The sequence below is a fragment of the Canis aureus genome, chromosome 16, assembly GCF_053574225.1.
Source record: "Canis aureus isolate CA01 chromosome 16, VMU_Caureus_v.1.0, whole genome shotgun sequence".
Classification (NCBI taxonomy): domain Eukaryota; kingdom Metazoa; phylum Chordata; class Mammalia; order Carnivora; family Canidae; genus Canis; species Canis aureus.
The window spans coordinates 27,438,517-27,461,428 of NC_135626.1; the positions used below are offsets into that span (position 1 = coordinate 27,438,517).

Sequence of the window (22,912 nt, forward strand, 5' to 3'; positions counted from 1 at the left end):
CCAGGATCACACCCTGGGTGAAAGGCAGGCACTAAACTGCTGAGCCACCCAGGCATCCCACAAAGTAGAACTCTTAATTTTGGCTCTAAATCTAAGAGAGATGTATAGAGAAACAACTTTTAAAATGTTAACTAGTTTTCAAATTTTTAATAGAGCATGGGTATTATAGATGATGGAGGTTTTATATGCTTTTCTATTTCCATATTTCCAAAATTTGTGTACTTCATGTGATCGAAATACTAAAAAATATAAGGAGAAAAGAAAGAATAATTAACAGTACATCATGTTTATTAATATATCTTTTGGTTCACAAAATGTTATTTGTGCTGATCTTTAGTTCCAGAAAGCTGACTCTGATCTGGATTACATTCAATACAGGCTGGAATATGAAATCAAGACTAATCATCCTGATACAGCAAGCAAGGTAATCTGCAAAAGAAATATTTTTAACAAATTATTTTATTAAAAGATTTTCTGATAGTATTTCTAATAGTACATTATAAGTTAAATTATTAAGTACTAAATTATGGAATCTTAAAATCTTTTTGTTTGGAAGCTTGGTCACAGCATGCTAGAGAGATTATACCCATAGTCAAGGAAATTTGTGGCCATCGTTTTTTTTTAACACTTAATCAGGAATTATTGAACCCAAAGGTACAAATCACTGGAAAACTCTGAAATTCTGAATGAGAATATAGATAACTGTAGAGCAGTTGTTAAATAAGGAGGGAGAAACCATGGCAGTCATGATACTCTCTGAGGAAGATGATGATATACTATAAATTTGTTCTATGAACTGTGATTTTGTATAAAATTATATACTTAGTTTTTCTAACTTTAGATTGATTAGAAATATTAACTCCATTTATATTCCATAAAATTATAACTACATGTACAGATGCCCATGGAGGTAAAGACAATTTTTTTTTTACCGATTTCTTTGTTTATATGAGAGAGAGAGAGAGCTGGGGAAGGGGGAGAGGAAGAGGGAGAGGAGAGAGGACCATATGCAGATTCCTTGCTGAGCACAGAGTCCCACATGGGGCTTAATCTCATGACCCCAAGAACATGACTTTAACCAAAATCAAGAGTCAGGTGCTTAACTGACTGAGCCACCCAGGCTCCCCAACAATTTTTTTTAAGCAAACAATTTTTAAGCATTGTCTGTTAACATTAATTGACTACTTAATGTCATTAATGTTTATTTTTGACAGCATTTGCTAGCAGATAAGAAATATCATATAGTTTGAAAAAATTTTCATATAATTAAGAATTATTTTGGATTGGTAGAAGTACAAATTAAAATAATGTTTTTCCCCCCCTCACATCCCCATCCTCTTTTAATTGAAGAGAACATCCTCTTTTAATTGAAGTATAGTTGATACACACTGTTATATTAGTTTCAGGTATACAACATAGTGATTGGACAACTCTATACATTATGCTATGCTCACTACAGCAATAGCTACTACCATCTCTCACCCTACAACACTATAACAATACAATTGACTGTATTCCCTATGCTGTACATTTCATCCCATGATATTTTCATTCCATAAATAGAAGCCTATACCATGTACCCCCTCATCCATTTTGCTCATCTCCTCATACCCCTGCCCTCTGGCAACTACCAGTTTGTTCTCATTCTGTTTCTGCTTTGTTTGTTCATTTGTTTTGTTTTTTAGGTTCTACGTCTGAGCAAAACCAAGTGTCTGACTTTGTCTTTGTGTGTCTGACTTAGTTATTAGTTACTCTCTAGGTCTATCCATGTTGTTCCAAATGACAAGATTTCATTCTTTTTTTTTTGATTGAGTAACATTCCATTGTACATATATATCACATTTTCTTTATCCATTCATTTATCAATGGACATTTAGGTTGCTTCTATATCATGGCTATAATAATGTAAGTAATGCTGTAATAAGCATAGGTATGCATATACCTTTTCAAAGAGTGTTTTCTTTTGTGTGTGTATGTGTTTGTTTTCTTTTGGTCAATGCACAGTAGTAGTGAAATTACTGGATCATAATGGCATTTCTATTTTCAGTTTTTTTTAGACTTTATTTATTCATGAGACACAGAGAGAGAGAGAGAGAGAGAGAGAGGCAGAGACACTGGCAGAGGGAGAAGCAGGCTCCATGCAGGGAGCCTGATGTGGGACTCAATCCCAGTCTCCAGGATCACACCTTGGGCTGCAGGCAGCGCTTAACCATGCTGCGCCACCGGGGCTACCCTCATTAATATTTTCTTAAAAAGCTGCTTTCTTGAGCTATAATTCACATACCATAAAATTCACCCTTTAAAAATGTACAGTTCAGTGGTTTTTAGATTCAGAGTTTTGCAGCTATAATGATAATTACTTTCTGTCTGTATAGTCTCAATGGATTGGCTGTCTGAACGTGTCATATAAATGGAATCACAATATGTGGCCTTTTATGTCTTGGTTTTTTCACTTAGAATGTTTTATTTATTTATTTACTTACTTACTTACTTACTTAGAATGTTTTAAAGGTTCACTCATGTTCTAGCATGAATCAGTACTTCATTCCTTTTTTTTTTTTTGTTTTTTTTTTTAGAGTAGATGCATGCCCAGTGTGGATCCCAACACGGGGCCTGAATTCATGACCCTCAGATCAACACCTGAGCTGAGATCAAGAGTCAGACACTTAACTAACTGAGCCACTCAGGCACCCTACTTCATTCCTTTGTAGAGCTGAAAAATATTGTATGGCTGTATCACATTTTCTTATTCATTCATCAGTTAATAGTTTGGTTGTTTTTTCCTTTGGCTATTTTGATAATGCTACTATAAACATTCATGTACAAGTTTCTGTGTGGACATTTCCTTTCATTTCTCTTGGGTTTATACCTAAGAGCGGAATTGGTGGCCATATAGTAACTCTATGTTTAATATTTTAAGAAACTGCCTAATTGTTTTCCAAAGCAGTAGTACCATTTTACATTCTTTTTTTTTTCATATTACATTCTTAGTTTTTTTTTCATTGTGATAAAATACATGTAACATAAAATTTATCATTGTAACCATTTTTGAGTGTACAGTTCAGTTCAATTAAGTACATTTGCATTGTTATGCAACCATCATCACCATCTCCAGAACTGAAGATGTCATCATCTGTCCAAACTGAAATTCTGTACCTATTAAACAATAGCCTTTCATTCCCAACTTCTTTCAATCCCTGGCAACCATCATTCTACTCTCTTTTCTATGAATTTAAGTCTAGGTAGGTACTTCATGTAAGTGGAGCCATATATCTATGCTTTCGTGGCTAGGTTATTTATTATCTCACTTAGTGTAATGTCAGTGTTCATCCACAGTGTAGCATGTATAATATTTTCCTTTTTAAGGCTGACTAATATTCCATAATATATATATATATATATATACATATATATATACACCTCATATTTATTTATTTATTTTTAAAGATTTTATTATTTATTTATTCATGAGAGACACAGAGAGAGAGAGAGGCAGAGACATAGGCAGAGGGAGAAGCAGGGTCCATGCAGGGAGCCGGATGCGGGACTTGGTCCTGGGACTCCAGGATCACGGCACAAGCTGAAGGCAGAGTCTAACCACAGAGCCACTCAGGTGTTCCTATATATGTCATTTAAAAAATCCATTTATTTGTCATTGAACACTGGATTGCTTTCATCTTTTGGGTATTATGCTGCTATGTATCTGGGTATACATATATCTTTTTGAGTCCTTGTTTTTAACTCTTTTGTCCACACACACACGCACACACCCCCCTAACGGTGGAATTGCTGATCATATGGTAATTCTCTGCCAAGTTTTGAGGAACTATAACTTCAAACACTTATCATATTTATCCAGTAACTCCACCTCCCCCTTTTTTTTTAAAAGATTTTATTTATTTATTTGAGAGGGTGACAGAGCAAGCATGAACAAGGTGGTGGGGGGGATGGGCAGAGGGTGAGGGAGAAGCAGACTCCCCTCTGAGCAGGGAGCTGATGCGGGGCTTGATCCCAGGACCCTGGGATCATGACCTGAGCCGAAGGCAGATGCTTAACCACCTGAGCCACCCAGGCGCCCCTAACTCACCCTTTTTTGTGTTACATTTGGGAAGAAAACTATGATCTTAATGTTCATAGATTTCACTGACATTAGTTCTAATGATTATATATATACCAAGGAACAGGAAAATAAAGAACCAGTTACACTAACTTCTAATAGCTCTACATTGTGATAGAGGCAATACATTTTCATTGAACATTACTATGTACCAACCACTATGATGTGTCTGTGTTTGTGTATGTTCATACTCACATACATACATAAAATTTTGTTTAGATGCTTTATCTTTATTCTATTCTACTATGATTTGGAGTCTGTTAATAATTCTGCATAAAAGTCAACATATTTATTTAAAAGATTTTATTTATTTATTTATTCATGAGAGACACAGAGAGAGAAGCAGAGACATAGACAGAGGGAGAAGCAGGCTCCCTGCATGGAGCCTGATGTGGGACTTAATCCCAGGACTCTGGGATCACGACCTGAGCTGGAGAAGCTCAACAGCTGAGCCCCCCAGGTGTCCCAAAGTCAACATTTTTAAACAGAATCTACTTAGATATAAAGATACAATAAACTACAAGCTTCTATTATTAACCTGTATTTGTTCAAGAAAGGTAATTTTGTTTTCTTTTATGAGCATTTTACCTGTAAATCTTTTAAATTTGTAATACAACTAATGGCGTATTTCCTTTCGATTTTTTTAAAAGACTTAATGTGTTGAGCTTTTTGCTTATTGGATTTTCTTTTCCCTCGTCACTAGCAGTATCATTACCTAGCACATCTTGTTTTTTGTTTTTTTGTTTTTTAAGGATTTATTTGAGAGAGAGCGAGAGCAAGAGAGAGCTAGAGCAGGGGGCTGGGAGAGGGAAAAGCAGGCTCCTCGCTGAGCAGAGATCTGAATGTGGGGCTTGATCCCAGTACCCTGGGACTATGACTTGAGCGAAAGGCAGACACTTAACCGACTGAGCCATCTAGGTACCCCTGAGCACATCTTGTATACTTCTATGACCTGTCATAAATGATCAGCCATTTAAAATAAACAAGAGCCCAAAGGAATTGAAGTGTTATAGGCACAAAATTAAATAAAGTGCAACTAGTTTATAAACACTAATAAAAGAACACAGTGGCTCCCAAGAAGCTAATCACTCCAACAAAATAGGCTATGTGCACAATACTTTTTTTCCTCTGTTGTATGGTGCTAAGTTGTAAAAATATACGTATCTTGATGCCTTGTTCACCAATTCTTTACCTGGATTGGTAGGTCATCAAGGATTAGTATACTGGCCACATTTTTCCCTCTATGAGTTTAGTTCTTGTCACATTATTTTTTCTGTGAATTTATGTTTGGAGAATTTATCATTCTTCTGATTTATATGAACAGGTCTCTGGGAAATTCACAACTGAGCTCCATTTCTAGTTACCTAAAGATCATTCATATTTATATAATCCACTATCATCTCACATTTGATCTCCTCTACCCTCATACCAATTTTCCTCCTAACTTTAAACTTTTATTCTTATCAAATTAGGTTTTGTAAATAATTTGAAAAGTCACAGAAGCACAAAGCATATAAGTACAAACAGTAATTCCTTGTTTCATACTTTACCACCCTCAAGCATGTCACCACTTTATTTCAGCATCTTTTTGTATTTACCTCCTTTTTCTTTCTCTCTTTTTTTTAATTTTATTTATTTATTCATAAGAAACACACAGAGAGAAGCAAAGAGACATAGGCAGAGGGAGGAGAAGCAGGCTCAATGCAGGGAATCCAATATAGGACTCGATCCTGGTACTCCAGGATCACACCCTGAGCCAAAGGCAGATAGATGCTCAACCCCTGAGCCACCCAGGTGTCCCTACCTCCTTATTTCTAAATAATATGCTTGTGTTGCCATTTTTTTCCCCCAATCTGAAATTGATTTCCTGGATATAGGCTATTCTTGTTAAAATCCAAGATCTGTACTGTGATTTATGCAAATCAGTTCACTTCTGTGAACTTACTTACCTTGTCTATAAAATGGGGATATTACTATCTGCTCATAGGTTGAGAGAGGATAAAATAAGTAATATATATAATGTATTTAGAACAGTTTAGTCCAGAGTATGCACTATATCTTAGCTGCTGTTATTAATAATAACTTCTTGTTATGGAAGATAAAGATTAAATACTTTATAATTTCTTGCTCTATCCGTATTCACTTCCACTTGGGCTGCTGCAACAAAATACCACAGACTTAGGACCTTATATACAACAGAAAGTTAGTTTCACAGTTCTGGAGGTTGGAAGTCTGTGATCAAGGTGCCAGCATAGATAAGTTAGGGCCCTCTTTTGGGTCACAGACTTTTGGTTGTATGCTCAGAGCAGATGGGGATGATCTCTTGGGGCCTCTTCCATCAGAGTACTAATCTCATTTATGGTGGCTCTCTTCTCATGAAGTTATCACCTCCCAAATAACTCACCTCCAAATTACATCACCTTGGGGGTTAGGTACTTGAATGAATTTTGAGGGGTACTTGGTTGGCTCAGTCAGAAGAGCATATGACTCTTGATCTCAGTGTCTTGAATTTAAGCCCCATGTTGGGTATAGAGATTACTAAAAAACAAACAAACAACCACAAAAAAAAAACAAACCCAAAACAAAAGAAATAAACAAGTGAATTTTGGAGAGACATTCAGACCATAGCCATTAGGACTCTGCAAATACTGCTTTTATCAGTCATGTAATATACTATGTCTGCTTTTCCTGGAGTTTTTTTAGTTTTTTTTTTTTTTTTTTCTGGAGCTAATAATTTTCTTTTTTCCCTTCAATTTGCCTAATTTTTCTACGCATGTATCATTATTTCAGTCAGACTTTTTAAAGATTTATTTATTTATTTAAAAGATTTTATTTATTCATGAGGCACACAGAGAGAGAGAGGTAGAGACATAGACAGAGGGAGAAGCAGGCTCCTCATAGGGAGCCTGATGCAGTACTCGATCCCTGGACCCAGGATCATGCCCTGAGCTGAGCCACTCAGTCATCCCAGATTTATTTATTGAAGAAAGAGCGCGCTAGCCAGGGGTGGGGCAGAGGGAGAAAGGGAGAATCTCAAGCAGGCTCTGTGAGCCTGCCTCGGGGCTTAATCTCATGACCTTGAGATCATTACCTGAGCCAAAGTCAAAAGAGTTGGACACTCAACTGACTGAGCCATCCAGGCACCCTAGCCTCAGATGGTTCTATCAGAACGGTAAAACTCTTGTTGACATTGTCAGACATATCACATGATTCCTAAGTTTCATTTTTTTCCACATCCCTCCCAGTGCTATCTATCCTCCTGCTGTATAGACCTCCTGTGTACCTGTTTCTGGGACTTCTTTTATTTTATTTTTTTTAATTTTTTAAAAAGATTTTATTTCTATTTATTTTTTTATTTTTTATTTTTATTTTTTTTTTATTTATTTATGATAATCACAGAGAGAGAGAGAGAGAGAGGCAGAGTCACAGGCAGAGGGAGAAGCAGGCTCCATGCACCGGGAGCCTGACGTGGGATTCGATCCCGGGTCTCCAGGATCGCGCCCTGGGCTAAAGGCAGGCGCCAAACCGCTGCGCCACCCAGGGATCCCTATTTCTATTTATTTATTCATGAGAGACACAAAGAGAGAGGCAGAGACACAGGCAGAGGGAGAAGCAGGCTCCATGCAGGGAGCCCAATGTGGGACTTGATCCTAGGGCTCTGGGATCATGCCCCTAGCCAAAGGCAGGCGCCCAACCACTGAGCCACCCAGGCATCCCTGTTTCTGGGATTTCTTTACCATCATTTCAGTAATTCTTTTTGCTTTATTTCTGGTTTGAATTATACATCTCATTCTTTCTTGGTTCATTTCCTTGATCAGGTGAAGCATATCCTTTAGAAGTTTCCTGAGGAAGAGTACATAAAAGGCCAACTTTCTGAGAAGTTGACTGTTTGGAAATGTCTTTATTTAATCTTTATTTAATCCTTTAGATGATGGATAGTTGGTTGAATATGAAATACTAGACTGGAGATTATTTTCTCTTATTTTTAACATAATTGTGTTATTTTAGCTTCCAGTGTTCTTGCTAAGAAACTCATGCCATACTAATTGTGTCTTCCTCCTTTTTTTACCCTCCCCCTTCCTTAACCCTTTTCTCTGGGAACTTTCAGAATACTTTATCCATACTCTAAAAATTTTTTTGGTCATTTTATGGTTATGGATAGGCCTTCTCATTAATTGTGCTGTCATTTGGTGGGGCCCTTTAAATGTAAAAACACATGCATTTGAAATCTCATAACTTTACTTAGCTATTGTATTCATAAGAAAAGACTTCAGAGGAAAACCTCTTTTATGTTTTGTCCCATCAGTGATTTACTGAACATCCTGGATCTATTCTCCATTTTTCTTATTGTTTCTTTCCTATCTTTTAGTAGTTTTTTGAACTGTATTTTCCAGTTTTTCTACTGTATTTCTTTGATCCACTGCAGTCTCTACCATCTAGAAACATGATGGGAAATAATACCTCTGAGGGTCAGGACAGATCTCAATATTATTGGGGTATACACTGAGTAGATTCCCAAAAAGGCATCTTAATATACACATTCCTTTATATACCAGATGATGCATTTGATGTCATCTCTTATTCCTTTGTTCCTAACAAACATACCACTAAGATCTCTTAAATGTTTTCATGAGGTCTCTATGTTGTCCGTTTCCTATTTCTATTTCTTATACCATAGGTCTTGATCACTCCTTGCAGAAATATTTTATTTTAAAATCTTTTAAAAAGATTTTATTTATTTATTTATGAGAGACACATAGAGGCAGAGACATAGGCAGAGGGAGAAGCAGGCTCTCCTCAAAGAGCCCCATGTGGGACTTGATCTCGGATCCCGGGATCATGCCCTGAGCAGAAGGCAGACGCTTAACCACTGAGCCACCAGACGTCCTTGCAGAAATATTTTAATAGTCTTTAAGTTAGATTTTCTCTTCTTCTCCCTTCCTATGAGAATCATCTTTATTTACTATTTCCATCATTAAAAACAGAAACATCTCTAAGGAAATAGGGAATACAGGGCCATAAACTGAGTCTCTGCCATAGCCATGAGATAGGGTCCCTGAAGGAAATATCTGTAGAGTAGGAAACTAACAAAGGTAGTATAGTTTTATAAAAATCAAGACTTCATTTTAAGGTAGGAACAAGAAGGAAATAAGGCCTAAGAAACGGTATCAAAATTATATGATATTGGGCAAACCTAACTTTTGATTGTTTACAATAATTTGGCAAAGGATACTAGTCTATGGGATGTTAAATTGGGGAAGTGTATTAGACCTACAAGGTTGGTGGAAACGGAATGAGAAGAATCAGATTGGTTTTTTTTTTTTTTTTATATTATATTTATTTATTCATGAGAGACACAGAGACAGAGAGAGGCAGAGAGAGAAGCCGGCTCCATTCAAGTAGCCCGATGTGGGACTTGATCCTGGGACCCCAAGATAATGCCTTGAGTCTAAAGCAGACACTCAACTGCTGAACCACCCAGGCCTCTCTGAAACTGGTTTTGAAGCAACAATAGAGTCAAGAGAAGGAGTTAATTTTGTTTTATTTATTTATTTTTAAATTTTATTTATTCATAGAGACACAGAGAGAGAGAGAGAGAGGCAGAGACACACGCAGAAGGAGAAGCAGGTCCCCTATAGGAAACCTGACGTAGGACTCGATCCCGGGTCTCCAGGATCACACCCCAGGCTGCAGGTGGCGCTAAACCGCCGCGCCACCGGGGCTGCCCTGAATTTCGTTTTAGAATAGGGAAGATCTATACATACTTGGAGTCTGTACAAAGGGAGATAATGCGGGGCACCTGGCTGGCTCAGTCAGAGGAGCACATGAGTCAGTTGTGAGTTTGAGCCCCACATTGAATGTAGGGATTTTTTTTTTTCTTTCAAAGATTTTATTTATTTATTCATGAGACACAGAGAAAGGCAGAGACATAGAGGGAGAAGCAGGCTCCTTGCAGGAAGCCCGATGTGAGACTCGATCCTGGGACCGGATCATACTCTGAGCCAAAGGCAGATGCTCAACTGCTGAGCCACCCAGACATCCCAGATGTAGGGATTACTAAAAAAATAAATAAATAAATAAACAAAACAAAATAAAACAAAAAGTAGAGAGATATTGAAAAGTCATAGAAATATAGGAAATTAAAGGCTCTGGAGGATTTGGGTAGCAAACAGTAATACTGGCAGTGTGACAGGCTGAGCTTTGTCCATAGATGTCTATGTCCATCTATGTCCATAAATTTTTTTTTTTTTTAAAGATTTCATTTATTTATTCATGAGAGACACACAGAGAGAGAGAGGCAGAGACATAAGCAGAGGGAGAAGCCAGCTCCATGCAGGAGCCTGATACGGGACTCGATCCCGGGACGCCAGGATCACGCCCTGGGCGGAAGGCAGGCGCTAAACCACTGAGCCACCCAGGGATTACCCTTATGTTTTCCTTTTTGGATGAAAAGGCAGGAAGATGGAACTTCTACTAATGTTTTCTGTTTTCTTGGTGTAGTAGTTGGTGAGGTCATGTGCCAAGAAGGGAGTGCATGGGAATTGGAGGAAATGGAGAAAGTTTGGAATAGTGAATATTATAGGGCTTGCTAAGGAACCATCAGGGAATGAAAATGACCAAGTGGTGGAAAGGACCTTTTACAAAGGTCTTTTATGGAATGGTGTTTACATTCTAAAATGAATTTGAAAAACCAATGTAACCTATAAATATAATTGCTTGAGTTGGCATGATTTTGTATGGTGAGGTCAGTTGTTACTTAATACATACTTTAACCCCATGATAGATGTTTAAGAATTTTATAAGTGGTTTTATTTTTAAATTCTCTTATTGTTTAAGAACAAATCAAAATAGTTCCTTTAGTCACCTTCTGAATAGTATTTATTATTGTATTGTTAAAATACCATGTAATTATCGTGAAATATGTATTAAATGTTATATATCTTATGGGTTTTTTTTTTAATGCCACTTATTTGCTTATTTTAATATTCCTATTTTGTGTGCATGTGTGGGTTATTTCTGTACCTAAACTTTAATTTCCTTGAGAATAGGATCTAGGTCTTATGCTTTTTTTTTCCCCTCCTCCCATCCTTTGTTACATAGTTACATAATTAATTATATACTGTTCAATTAAATGGATGGTAGAATTAAATGGATGGTGTTGTGTATATTTTAATCCTTAAAAGAAGCTTAATTTTTCCTTTTCATGATTTAATATATATATTACTTTTTTCCTGATGTAGAAAAATCCAGTTACACTCTTAAAGGAATTGTCAGCAGTAAAGTCTCGATATCAAACTTTGCATGCACGCTTTAAACCAATAGCTGCAGAGCAGAAAGAAACTAAGAAACGCATTTGTGCTACTGTCAATAAGACTATGATCATGATACAAGAACTACAAAAGCAAACAGACCTGGAGGTAATGCTTTCAATTGACAAGTTGGATTTGTAGACTTTTAATTCTGAGTGTCTTTTTGAAAGATAAATCCCTGTTAACTTTCATTTTGAGATTCTGGAGTCAGTTTAACTGTTGATAAAAATGAGATTTTTTTGATTCCTGAAGTATAAAATAGCTCTTTTGTTTTAAAATAAGCATGTCTGGGCACCTGAGTGGCTTAGTCTGTTAAGCATCTGCTCAGGTCATGATCTCAGGGTCCTGGGATCGAACCCTGTAGAGAGCCCTGCTGAGCAGGGAGCCTGCTCGTGCTCTCTTTAATAAATAAATAAAATCTTTTTTAAAAGATTTAAAAAAAATAAGCAGGGATGCCTGGCTGGCTCAGTGGCTGAGTGTCTGCCTTTGACTCAGGGTGTGATCCCAGGGTCCGGGCTTGAGTCCTGCATCAGGCTCTGTGCAGGGAGCCTGCTTCTCCCTCTGCCTATGTCTCTGCCTCTCTCTATCTCTCATGAATAAATAAATAAAATCTTAAAAAATAAAAAAATAAGCACATGGACTTGACGTGGTTAATAAAGAAGTGTGCTATCTTGAATTATATAGCCATGTTAGAAGAGAAAACTTGCTAATACTTATTAAATCTACCAATTTTGTAGTTCCTGTAAGAACTAGTGAAACTGAGAAATGTGGAAAGCATCTATATCAGTGACTTTTCAAATTCTCCTTCTCTTAAATTGGGTTGGTGAGCTTAGTAAGATGGACCTTCATTCTCTCCCTTCATTCCCTATACTCTTCTGATTTCATGTGAATATCCTTTCCTTGTAATTATCAACCTCTATCACTGATTGTGTAAAACTCTTCAGATATAATGGAGTAAAAAAAAAAACAATATGAGCTGCTGACATAGGCACTATATCTCAAATAGCTGACTGAAGGATTTGTAAAATTTTCATTTATTATTAAGGCAAAGTTGAGGGCTTTCAAAAGAAAAGATAGCCTGTATGTAGTTGGAATCATAAAGCAGAACTTAATGATATGAACAAAAGACGGCCAACAGATTTTTATATCTGGTGTCAACTGTAATCATTTTTTTTTAAGATTTTATTTATTTATTCATGAGAGACACAGAGAGAGAGAGAGAGAGAGAAGCATAGACACAGACCTAGGGAGAAGCAGGCTCCATGCAGAGAGCCCGACACGGGACTCGATCCTCGGTCTCCAGGATCGCACCCTGGGCTGAAGGCGGCGCTAAACCGCTGAGCCACCCAGGCTGCCCTCAACTGTAATCATTAACTGGTAATAGCTTCTTAGAGGGCTGAATTGAGGAACTGTGTCTGGGCATTGCACAAAAGCTATCTGCTGTGGGCATGCAGCTAGGGGCAGCATACATGTTTGTTTGTTTGTTTGTTTGTTTTGCCAACCATGAGCTATATTTGGTTTAAGATATTTGAATTATGGGCTTGTAGTGAGAGAAATCTCAAAGGTTGATTACCGAGGTTAATTTGGTCAATAATTCTTTAATATTACGAATGGCAGAAAAGAGAACAATACTTGATTAAAATTATAAAATGATCTTAGATGTATCTCAGATGTTATATGCTTCAGATATTACATCATTGGGAGATGAATAGTAGAGGCGGAAAGAGCAATTAAAAAGGGCACAGGGAATAGGAAGTAGGAAACTTCAAACATTAAAGGTGGTGACATATACTAATAATGCAAAAATATGTATATAACTGTTATAAATATGACTCAAGTTGCATACTCTTCATAGTATGCAATCAGAACTTGAAAATAGGGCAGCCCAGATGGCTCAGCGGTTTAGTGCCGCCTTCAGCCCAGGGTGTGATCCTGGAGACCTGGGATCGAGTCCCATGTCAGGCTCCCTGCATGGAGCCTGCTTCTCCTTCTGCCTGTTTCTCTGCCTCTCTCTCTCTCTTTCTCTCTTTCTGTTTCTCTCATGAATGAATAAATAAATAAGATCTTTATTAGAAAAAAATAAAAAAGGACTTGAAAATAGAGGCACATAAACTTGTTCTAAGGAAACAAATCTTGAGAAGAGATTAGGTATATATAGTTCTGGATGTACGTATCAACATATAAGTATAGAAATCCATAAATTTATTGAAGCACAGGATAAATTTAGGTGAGTGGAAAAAAGAGAAAAGTGATATTTTGTTTTGTTTTTTAAAAGATTTTATTTATTTATTCATGAGAGACACAGAGAGAGGCAGAGCCATAGGCAGAGAGAAGCAGACTCCATGCAGGGAGCCCAATGTGGGACTCGATCCCAGGACTCCAGGATCATGCCCTGAGCTGAAGGCAGACACCTAACTGCTGAGCCACCCAGGCGTCCCAGAAAAGTGATATTTTGGATATTAACTAAAAATTGTCCCCATTGGATACAATAAATAGTTGCTATATTTCTGACTGAGATTTAAAAATGGTGCAGAAAATAGTTATAATGATTTTTAATCATCTAAACATCTATAACAGTCTTCATTCAGTTAAAAGTAGTATCTGCAATGAACAATAATTATATTGAAGGTAGATAGCTTTCTACCTTAGCATAGGGAGCTTTTACTTTGAATCATATAATTACAAATAAGGAGAAATGACTGAAAGGTTGGTTATAAACCTTGAAAAAAAGAGATCATATTTTAGATTCAATGATGGCCATATTGCAATATGTTGGATATAGTGGATCTTATATCTACTACTTTAAAAATGAGATAGTAGAAAGTTTAGAGAAAATTTTCATGATCAAAATGTGGAAGAAAAGGATGACACCTGTAGAGAGTTATAAAACCAGAAATAGTTCTATGAGCCCAGCGTTTAAAGGACATGTAAGGTAGACCTCATAAAGGAAATATTAAAAGAGGTATATCAGGGGTGCCTGGGTGGCTCAGTCAGTTAAGTATCTGCCTTTGGCTTAGTTCATTATCTTCGGGTCCTGGGATCAAGCCCTGCATCGCTGAGCAGCAGGGAGCCTGCTTCTCCCTCTCTCTTTGACACCACCCCACTTGTGTGTCCATGCATGAGCATGCACTCTCTCTCTGTCTCAAATAAAGAAATAAAATATTTATTTATTTATTTATTTATTTATTTATTTATTTATTTATATATATTTTTTTTTTAGAAATAAAATATTTAAAAGGGGGGGGCATATCACTCATAGGGACAGTACTGTGAGGATACTTAAGAAAGTCAAATTAAGTCCAGGCTTCTGAAATATTCTAAAATCACCGAAAGGGCCTTTAAAATTATTTTGGGAACATGAAAAACAAGAAAGGGATAAGCCTACTTAGGGCAAATAGTGCTCTGTTTATGTATAGACAACAGAAAACAGATAGTAAAACTGTTCATATATTATTTTGCTATAATCTATCAAGATGCATAGTTTTTCATTTGCAAGGACAGAAAATATATTTGAATTGATAATACTAAAAAAAAGCACATGGATTGATAATACTAAAAAACAAATAGGGAAGTGAGAACAGAAAATGAGGTGAAAGGAAGGGAATATATAAATTTCTTCATCTGTTTAGTTAATATGAAGATGTTAAAGGTTTTTTTTTTTTTTTAAAGATTATTTATTTTAGAAAGAAAGTAGGTGAGCAGGGAGAGAAGCAGAGAGAAAGCCGATTCCCTGCTGAGTGGGGAGACCCAAGTAGGGCCCTGTCTCCCCACCTACAGATCATGACCTGAGTCAAAACCAAGAGTTGGATGCTTAACTGACTGAGCCAAGCAGGTGCCCCAAGATATTAAGATTTAAATACACTTAATTATAAAGGTGACCACCAAAAGACCAAAAAAAAAAAAAAAAAGACTAGATTTGTTCCAAAATAAAAATTAGCAAAACAAACCCCCAAAACAAATATAATTCAAAAGGTATTAAAAATAGAATGGAGCACCTGGGTGGTGTAGTCAGTTTAGTGTCCAGCTCTTAGCTTAGGCTCAGGTTGTAATCTCGGGGTCATGAGATCGAGCCCCCTCCCTCACATTGGGCTCTGCATTAGGCCTGGAGCCTGCTTAAGATTCTCTCTCTCTCTCCTTCTGCCCACCTTGCTCTTTTGTACACACTCTCTAAAAAAAAAAAAAAGAAAAACACAAAACCTAAAAACCCACAGAGTGTGTGGTATTTTACTGAAACATTTGTGTTAAGGAACAAAATTGTCTACGAGTTTTGGATTGGTTAATTCCTGGACAAATTATTTGAAAGTTTATGAAATAGGTGGTCTGAAATCTCTTGAATAGTTATCACAAAGAGAAACATGGACTCACAGAGAAAAAAGTCTCTCCAGAACCATTTCTATTTTTGAGATAGAAGAAGAAAATTCTGTAATTATTTGGATTGAACTAAGGCATATGATTGTTTTTCTTTTTAGCCATGTGAATATTTTTGGTAAATGTTGATCAGCCAAACCAACTAGGTAGCCCAATCCCCACATGTGGCTATGTAAATTAAAATGTAAAGAAATTAAATAAAATTTAAAAATTCAGTTTTTCATCTACTGATTGATTGGATAGCACAGATATAGGATATTTTCAGCACCACAGAAAGTTCTATCAGACAGCACTGCCCTAGAGATTATTCTGTAGGTATGGTGTTTTCCAGATTTGGTAGTCTCTAGAGATGACCTATATAGTTAGAACTATTTGATTCTTCATGCTGTACCTCCTATAATTTCCCCATTAATCCTTTGTTTTAGCTAGCCTGTTAGTACTCTGTGGAAGTCCTTTGTAAACTTCCCTTTGTCTTTTCTTCATCCCTTTGCTTTTGTTCCTACCTGCTCTTGGTGGATACTGTTTGCTGGGTGGTTTTCTCAGCTTCTGTTCTCTCCCTTGCTGCCTAATAGAATACTGATTTTCTTGAGACATGTTCCATCCCTCACTTGTGCCTGAGGCAAAGTTGGTGCTTTCCTCAGCTTACTGGGGATGTATCTGATTGGCAAGTGGAATGGATTTTCCTTTAACTAACATTAGTTCAGGAATGGGTTTGTAACCCATATGACATGTGAGGAGGAAACGTTTGGAAGTAGGAAATTGAGTTTTTTCACTGCTGAGAGACTCCTGGGAAGAGAAAACTTCTCCTAAACATTGTGTATAGATGTGATGCCTAGTACTGCTCAGGCCATTTTTTCCTATCATTCTGAGGATAAAGCCACCAGCAGGGTTATTAGAGAAGGTGAAAGAAACCAAATCTTACGTTGAGCTGAATAAACCAGACCTGAAGTCTGTCTGCCCTTTTTTTGTATTTAATGTGCAATGATAATGTTGTTATTTATCCATTTTGAAATGTGTTCCTGTTACTTGCAGCTAAAAATATCTCAATTATCCTTCAAAATTTAGTCACATCTCTACTTCTGAGGAATCTTCCAGACTATTTTGTTCATATTTTTTTCAAAATGCTTTTAGAATATGGCATTCAAATGTGACTTCTTTAGTTTTGTTAAATTACAGTCCTTAAACTGTTTGATTTATTGGTCGTGTTTCTTCAACTTAATTCCAAGTTCTTTGAAAGCTCAAACGTTAAAAATACCCTGTATGTATAGACAGCCAAAAATCTATCTTTTTCCTGCCTTCCTAAATTTGTGATCGTAGGCATAGTATGAGTTTATGGAAACCTAAAAAAGAAGTTAGTTAAATGAAACAGATTTTAAAGATTTTGAAATAAAGATTTTTGTCATTTGTTTTCTAGCTGTCACCACTGACTAAAGAAGAAAAAACTGCAACAGAGCAATTAAAATCTTTCATGTCAGACTTATGAAGAAATTGACTTCAAATGGGAATTCCAATGGAGAAGAGATTAATTCCAGAAAGATTTAAGAAGATGTCTTGTTAGCACTTGATTGGGGGATGGTGAAGAAGATTTGTCTGGGATGATTGGATAATGATGCCTTTCATAAGAGAGGGACTATCACAAGGGCAGATAATATATGAATAAAGTTTAGCCAAAAGGATGGAATAGGAATAAAGGGATTTAAAAACATATATGCACACAAACTTAGTCTTATAATTTCAGGCAAGGAAGTCACATAACACTGTTTTGCATCTGTTTTTGTGTAATTGGGATAACACTGATGTCCTGGCCTATCATGAAAGGATATTTATGTACTATCAGTCAGATAGATGTGAATTAGCATGCTTTGGAAATTAAAGGATAGAAAAAATATTTGTATTACATTATGTGTATGATTTTATATTTGAAAATTCTGATTATAGATAATAGTCACTTTATTGATGAGACTGCTAATATGTGATCTCTAGTCCTCCACAAAAGCTAACTTTAGTAATAATAAATTGGATTTTCTGTGACATCCTCACTTTTTTTTTTCCCTATTCCTTCTGCCTGCTAATGTTAAGGAATGTGAACTCTGCTTTCAAATGTTGTTTGAGATTGTCCCTGTTGTGTATCAAAGTACCTTTGTTCTCCTTCAGCCTGTATTAACTGTAATTGTTCATTCTGTATGAAAGCTAAGAAACTGAAATCAGAGGATCACTGGCAACTACTACTTGCCAGTTTGTGTATATATGTGTTTGTGTGTGAATTTCTCTATTTTTTTTTTAATTTATTTATGATAGTCACACACAGAGAGAGAGAGAGAGGCAGAGACCTAGGCAGAGGGAGAAGCAGGCTCCATGCACCGGGAGCCTGACGTGGGATTCGATCCCGGGTCTCCAGGATCGCTCCCTGGGCCAAAGGCAGGCGCTAAACCGCTGCGCCACCCAGGGATCCCAAATTTCTCTATTTTTAAATAACTATTGGTATTAAGGTCATCATAGGGATAGATCTGGATACAAAGATGTCAATCACAGGATTATTTATACTAGCAATACACACACATACCTGGCTAATGGCAGGTAAACAGGAAAATAAATCATGGTGTATCCATATATTAAGAAGTCAAGCTGCCCCAGTAACTTATTACTATTAATGTTCTGGGAAATGCTGAATCTATATTAAATGGGGGAGGGGAAAGCAGAGATTGCAGTTTTATAATTAAGATTGTGCTAGTGGCTCAGCAGTGAGTGTCTGCCTTTGGCTCAGGGCATGATCCTAAGGTTTGGGATCGAGTCACACATTGGGCTCCTAGTGGTGAGCCTGCTTCTCCCTTTACCTATGTCTCTGCCTCTTTCTCTGTGTCTCTCATGAATAAATAAATACAATCTTAAAAAAAAAAAAGAAGATTGGGCTTTGGAGTCTGAGATGTAAATAGCAGTTTTTAAATTCTAGCTATGTGATCCTGAGCAAATCACTTAACTTCTGGGTGTCACGATGGCTGGAAGCACAATGAGATGGTAAAGTGTTTGAGTTTGATAATTAGTTATCCTTCAGTGAATATTTCTGTGTATAGTAAAAATGAAGCATTGAAAAGACTAGGAAAAATGCATCAAATATTAGTTCTGCAGGTTATAGAATTATATTTTCATATAATTAAAAATTTGTTATGAACATCTTACTTTCCATTAACAAATTTGTAATACATGACAAGTGGCTGGGAGAGTAGCTTCAGTTAAAATTGTGCTGTGTAGTTTGAATATTTGAAGAACAGAAAACCCTCTTTTTAAAATTAGAAATAAGTCATACTTCAATAACATTTTCTTCAGTACTCAGTTAATATTAAGGGGAAGTTTTTGTCATGGAATGGCTCTGGGATGTGATATTGATTGGTAGAATTGAAAAATGTAGCATCATAAAGAAGTCACAACCAGTTTCTGGAATTTTTCCTCTGTAACTTCCTATACAGTTATCTTCTAAATGTTGGTTCTTTCCCTCAGCCCCCTTAAAATTGTTATCTGTGCACTTCTCTATATATTCTTTTGTTTCCCAAGCTTCGTTTATTGATTCTGTCAAATTCCCAAATATAACTTCTTCCATTAGATTTAGAATATTCACACTGATCATGTCCAGAGTACTTACTGATATATTTTGTCAATGACCACTGTTCTGTTACTGGAATTAAAAGTTTGCATCCACAATAGCCAAACTGTGGAAGGAGCCTCAGTGTCCATCGAAAGATGAATGGATAGAGAAGATGTGGTTTATGTATACAATGGAATATTACTCAGCCATTAGAAACGACAAATACCCACCATTTGCTTCAACGTGGATGGAACTGGAGGGTATTATGCTGAGTGAAGTAAGTCAATCGGAGAAGGACAAACAGTGTATGTTCTCATTCATTTGGGGAATATAAATATTAGTGAAAGGGAATATAAGAGAAGGGAGAAGAAATGTGTGGGAAATATCAGAAAGGGAGACAGAACATAGACTCCTCACTCTGGGAAACGAACTAGGGGTGGTGGAAGGAGAGGAGAGGGTGGGGGTGAATGGGTGACGGGCACTGAGGGGGACACTTGACAGGATGAGCACTGGGTGTTATTCTGTATGTTGGTAAATTGAACACCAATAAAAAATTAATTTATTAAAAATAAAGTTTGCATCCCTAGATCTTTAGCTAATAAAATCTTTCTGAAATATTCATAGTATCCAACCTCCACTTTATCTTCACTCTTACTACCCTTAGATCCTTTACTTCTCATCGTAATTATTTTCTATGGGACTATAGTGTTTTTATGTCTTAAGTTATAAGTAATACAAATTAATTTTAATTTATACCTTAATACAAATTTAATGTTAGGTAGTTAAAAATATAAGTACTCCTACTCTCCAGAATTGATCTGCAATCTCTTCAGATGTTTCTACATATATGAAAATTAAAAATAATTTTTTTACAAAAATAAGATGATACTATACCTACTCTAGCTGCAGTTTTTTTTTTCATTGTAAATATATTGTGGATATTTTCATGCCACGCATCTATTCTTTTGAACAGCTGTAATATATGGATATATCAGGATTTTTCCAGTTCCTTATTGATGCGCATTGATAAGACTATAATAGAGAGGTTAGATTTGCGGGGTTGGGGAAAGGCAGCCAAGTTCTGCCCTGAAGGATTTTTTTTTTTTTTTTTTTTTTAAGATTTTAGTTATTCATTTGAGAGAAAGAGCTCAAGCAGGGGGAAAGAGGCAGATGGGGAGGCACACTGTTGCTGAGCAGGGAGCCCCAGGCTGGACTCAATCCCAGGACCCAGGGATCAGGGCCTGAGCCAAAGGCAGACGCTTAATCACTCAGTCACCCAGGCATCCTGGCCTTTAAGAGAGGGATTTGAAGGAGGCATATCACAGATTTCCCAACTCCCATGCCGTAGCTTAGCATCTTGCCAACTACTCTTTTGCTTAAGTTAGCCAGAATCTGACTTTGTGGTTGCAACTAATGACCCCTAACTAATTGTATAGATTTTCCAATTTTTCACTATTAACGAACTACTCCAATAAATCTTTAAACATTTTTGGATTCTTGGGCAAATATATCTGTTAGTACAAGAATTTAATATTTATCATATGTAGTCATTTGTCTTATTTTTTTCACTTCTCATTACTCTTTGAATCCCAAGTACAATACTGTGTTCCACAAATAATTTAATTGAGGTGAAATTCACGTACCAAAATTAAGTAAAACCATTATTAAAGTGTACAATTGAGGGTATTTTAGTACAAATGGTGACGTGCAAACACCACAACCATAAAAAATTTCTAAAGAACTTTTCAGTCACAAATTAATCCTACTAAATTATATCCCTGTCCATGGCTTACCTAGTAAAAAGGAAATCGTTGGGGATCCCTGGGTGGCTCAGTGGTTTGGCCCCGCCTTTGGCCCAGGGCGTGATCCTGGAGTCCCCATATGGAGTCCCGCATCGCTCCCTGCATGGAGCCTGCTTCTCCCTCTGCCTGTGTCTCTGCCTCTCTCTCTCTGTGTCTCTCATGAATAAATAAATAAAATCTTTTAAAAAAAATTGTTGCCCATTACAAGATCGTCCAAATCTCTTGATACTTAAGAACTTCTTTCTAGAATATTGCTGATTCTTTACATGTGCACTCTAGATTGGGATAAGTGTAAATAGTTCGCAGTATTTCAGAGGAAAATTTAAATTCAAATTAAGAATTTGATGTAAGCTCTTTGTCTCACACCTTCAATTCCTGCAATCTTAGACCTACATTGGCAGAAAATTGCATGAAGAAACATAGGAAAGCTGAACAGAGGCGACACTTGCATTTTCCGTAGTCCCAGTGCGACAGCTCACCTCAGGCGGCAAGAGATGCAGTGTGGAATGGTGTGGATCTGATCTCTACAGTCTGGTCCCATTCTCCTAACCCTGAAATGAGAAACTACACCGCCCTAGGCTTCAAAATCTGGAGCTTTGCTGGAGTAGCCGGGGCGGAAGTCTCAATACCCGAGACTCTGGCCTTCTTTCCGGGGCAAGAACTACTAGCCACGAATCCTATACATCATGGTTTCTCAAAGGTGCGGGCCACACAGGCCACCTGCAGCCTAATCAGCGACCGCGGCTGTCGAGGACGTTGATTTCGTGGAGCCGCACCCGAGAATCACAGTCTGAATACCTAGGGGTGTGGCTTCGGAGTAAGTTTCCCACAGCACTCCAGGTGGTTCCGGTCTTTGGCGCGCTAACGTTTGAGACCGGTGGAGCGCCGCTCTTCCCGGGCAGCGGGGCTGAAGAGGCTGCGCAGAAACAAGCGCCAAGTTCTCAGCCGCCTGCGTTAGGCCGGCGCCAAAGGCACGCAGCGCTGCGCTCGCTAGCAGCCAAATCTCGTGTGCGCCCCCGCACCGCGGGAACTTAGTCGCCCGCCTCTCCACTCCGCTCCCCTAACGCAGCGTCCTGCGCGCATGCGCAGCGCGCCTTCCCTCACCGCCGCGCCTTCGGCTGCCCTGGTTACCGTTAGTGTTTGCGAATTCCCTGCGGCACCTTCTGAGCTGGAGACCGGCGCCGCGGGGCTCTAGCAGCAGTTCCGTACGCGCGCGCTCGCATCACGTGGCGCGTGGCTGCCTCGCGGTTGCTGGCGGGCGGCTGAGCCGTGAGGAAGGAGCTGCGGTCACCGCTCGCCCTCCCACTGCGCTCTAGGGCGGGTGCGCGGATAAATATGGCGAAGTGGGGGTAGCTGGCGCCGAACCCGACGCGATGGGGCGCGCAGGTGGGGCGGCCGTCAGAGCTCCCTGACTTGGACGCCGGGCTGTTCTCGTCGGCGACTTGACCTGGCGACCTCGGGCCGGCGCCCAGTAGGTCAGACCACGGACTCCGCGGGTCGCCGAGGGCCCCGCCGAGAACCGGAGGCAATGGATGAACAGAGCGTGGAGGTGAGGGGGTTGAGCAGGGTGGTGGTTAGTTTCCCCCCGCCACCCGCTGAGCGTTCTTTATTTGGGGCGCCCTGCTCCAGTCCTCCCTCTTAGTAGGGCACCCCCACCCGGACGCTGCCGCTGTGGTGAAGGCTGGCCCGATGCGAAGCACGTCGTGCTCGGTCTGCAGCCCTCCAGGTGCCTTGT

The 22,912-nt window shown here is 38.2% G+C and overlaps 2 protein-coding genes and 1 long non-coding RNA gene across 7 annotated transcripts in view; 2 read left to right on the forward strand and 1 right to left on the reverse strand.

Annotated features, from left to right (window-relative positions):
* The window catches only part of SKA2 (spindle and kinetochore associated complex subunit 2), a 33,975-nt gene extending 15,936 nt beyond the window's left edge, over positions 1-18,039 (forward strand). For all 3 annotated transcript variants that reach the window (XM_077852472.1, XM_077852473.1, XM_077852471.1), the window contains 3 exons: positions 338-424; positions 11,359-11,535; positions 17,210-18,039. In XM_077852472.1, coding sequence (XP_077708598.1) covers positions 338-424; positions 11,359-11,535; positions 17,210-17,278 — 333 coding nt within the window. In that variant the 3' untranslated portion in view covers positions 17,279-18,039. The remainder of the gene's footprint in view (positions 1-337; positions 425-11,358; positions 11,536-17,209) is intronic.
* LOC144286257 (uncharacterized) lies at positions 271-22,892 on the reverse strand. Its single transcript, XR_013354302.1, has 2 exons — positions 21,657-22,892; positions 271-429 (listed from the first exon to the last, which is right to left on the reverse strand). It is a non-coding gene; the product is annotated as an uncharacterized LOC144286257 (long non-coding RNA).
* TRIM37 (tripartite motif containing 37) overlaps positions 22,269-22,912 on the forward strand; it is a 120,527-nt gene continuing 119,883 nt past the window's right edge. Inside the window, exon 1 of one of the 3 annotated variants that reach the window (XM_077852462.1) lies at positions 22,269-22,726. In XM_077852462.1, coding sequence (XP_077708588.1) covers positions 22,706-22,726 — 21 coding nt within the window. In that variant the 5' untranslated portion in view covers positions 22,269-22,705. The remainder of the gene's footprint in view (positions 22,727-22,912) is intronic. The other 2 variants (XM_077852463.1, XM_077852464.1) reach the window with 2 other exon arrangements.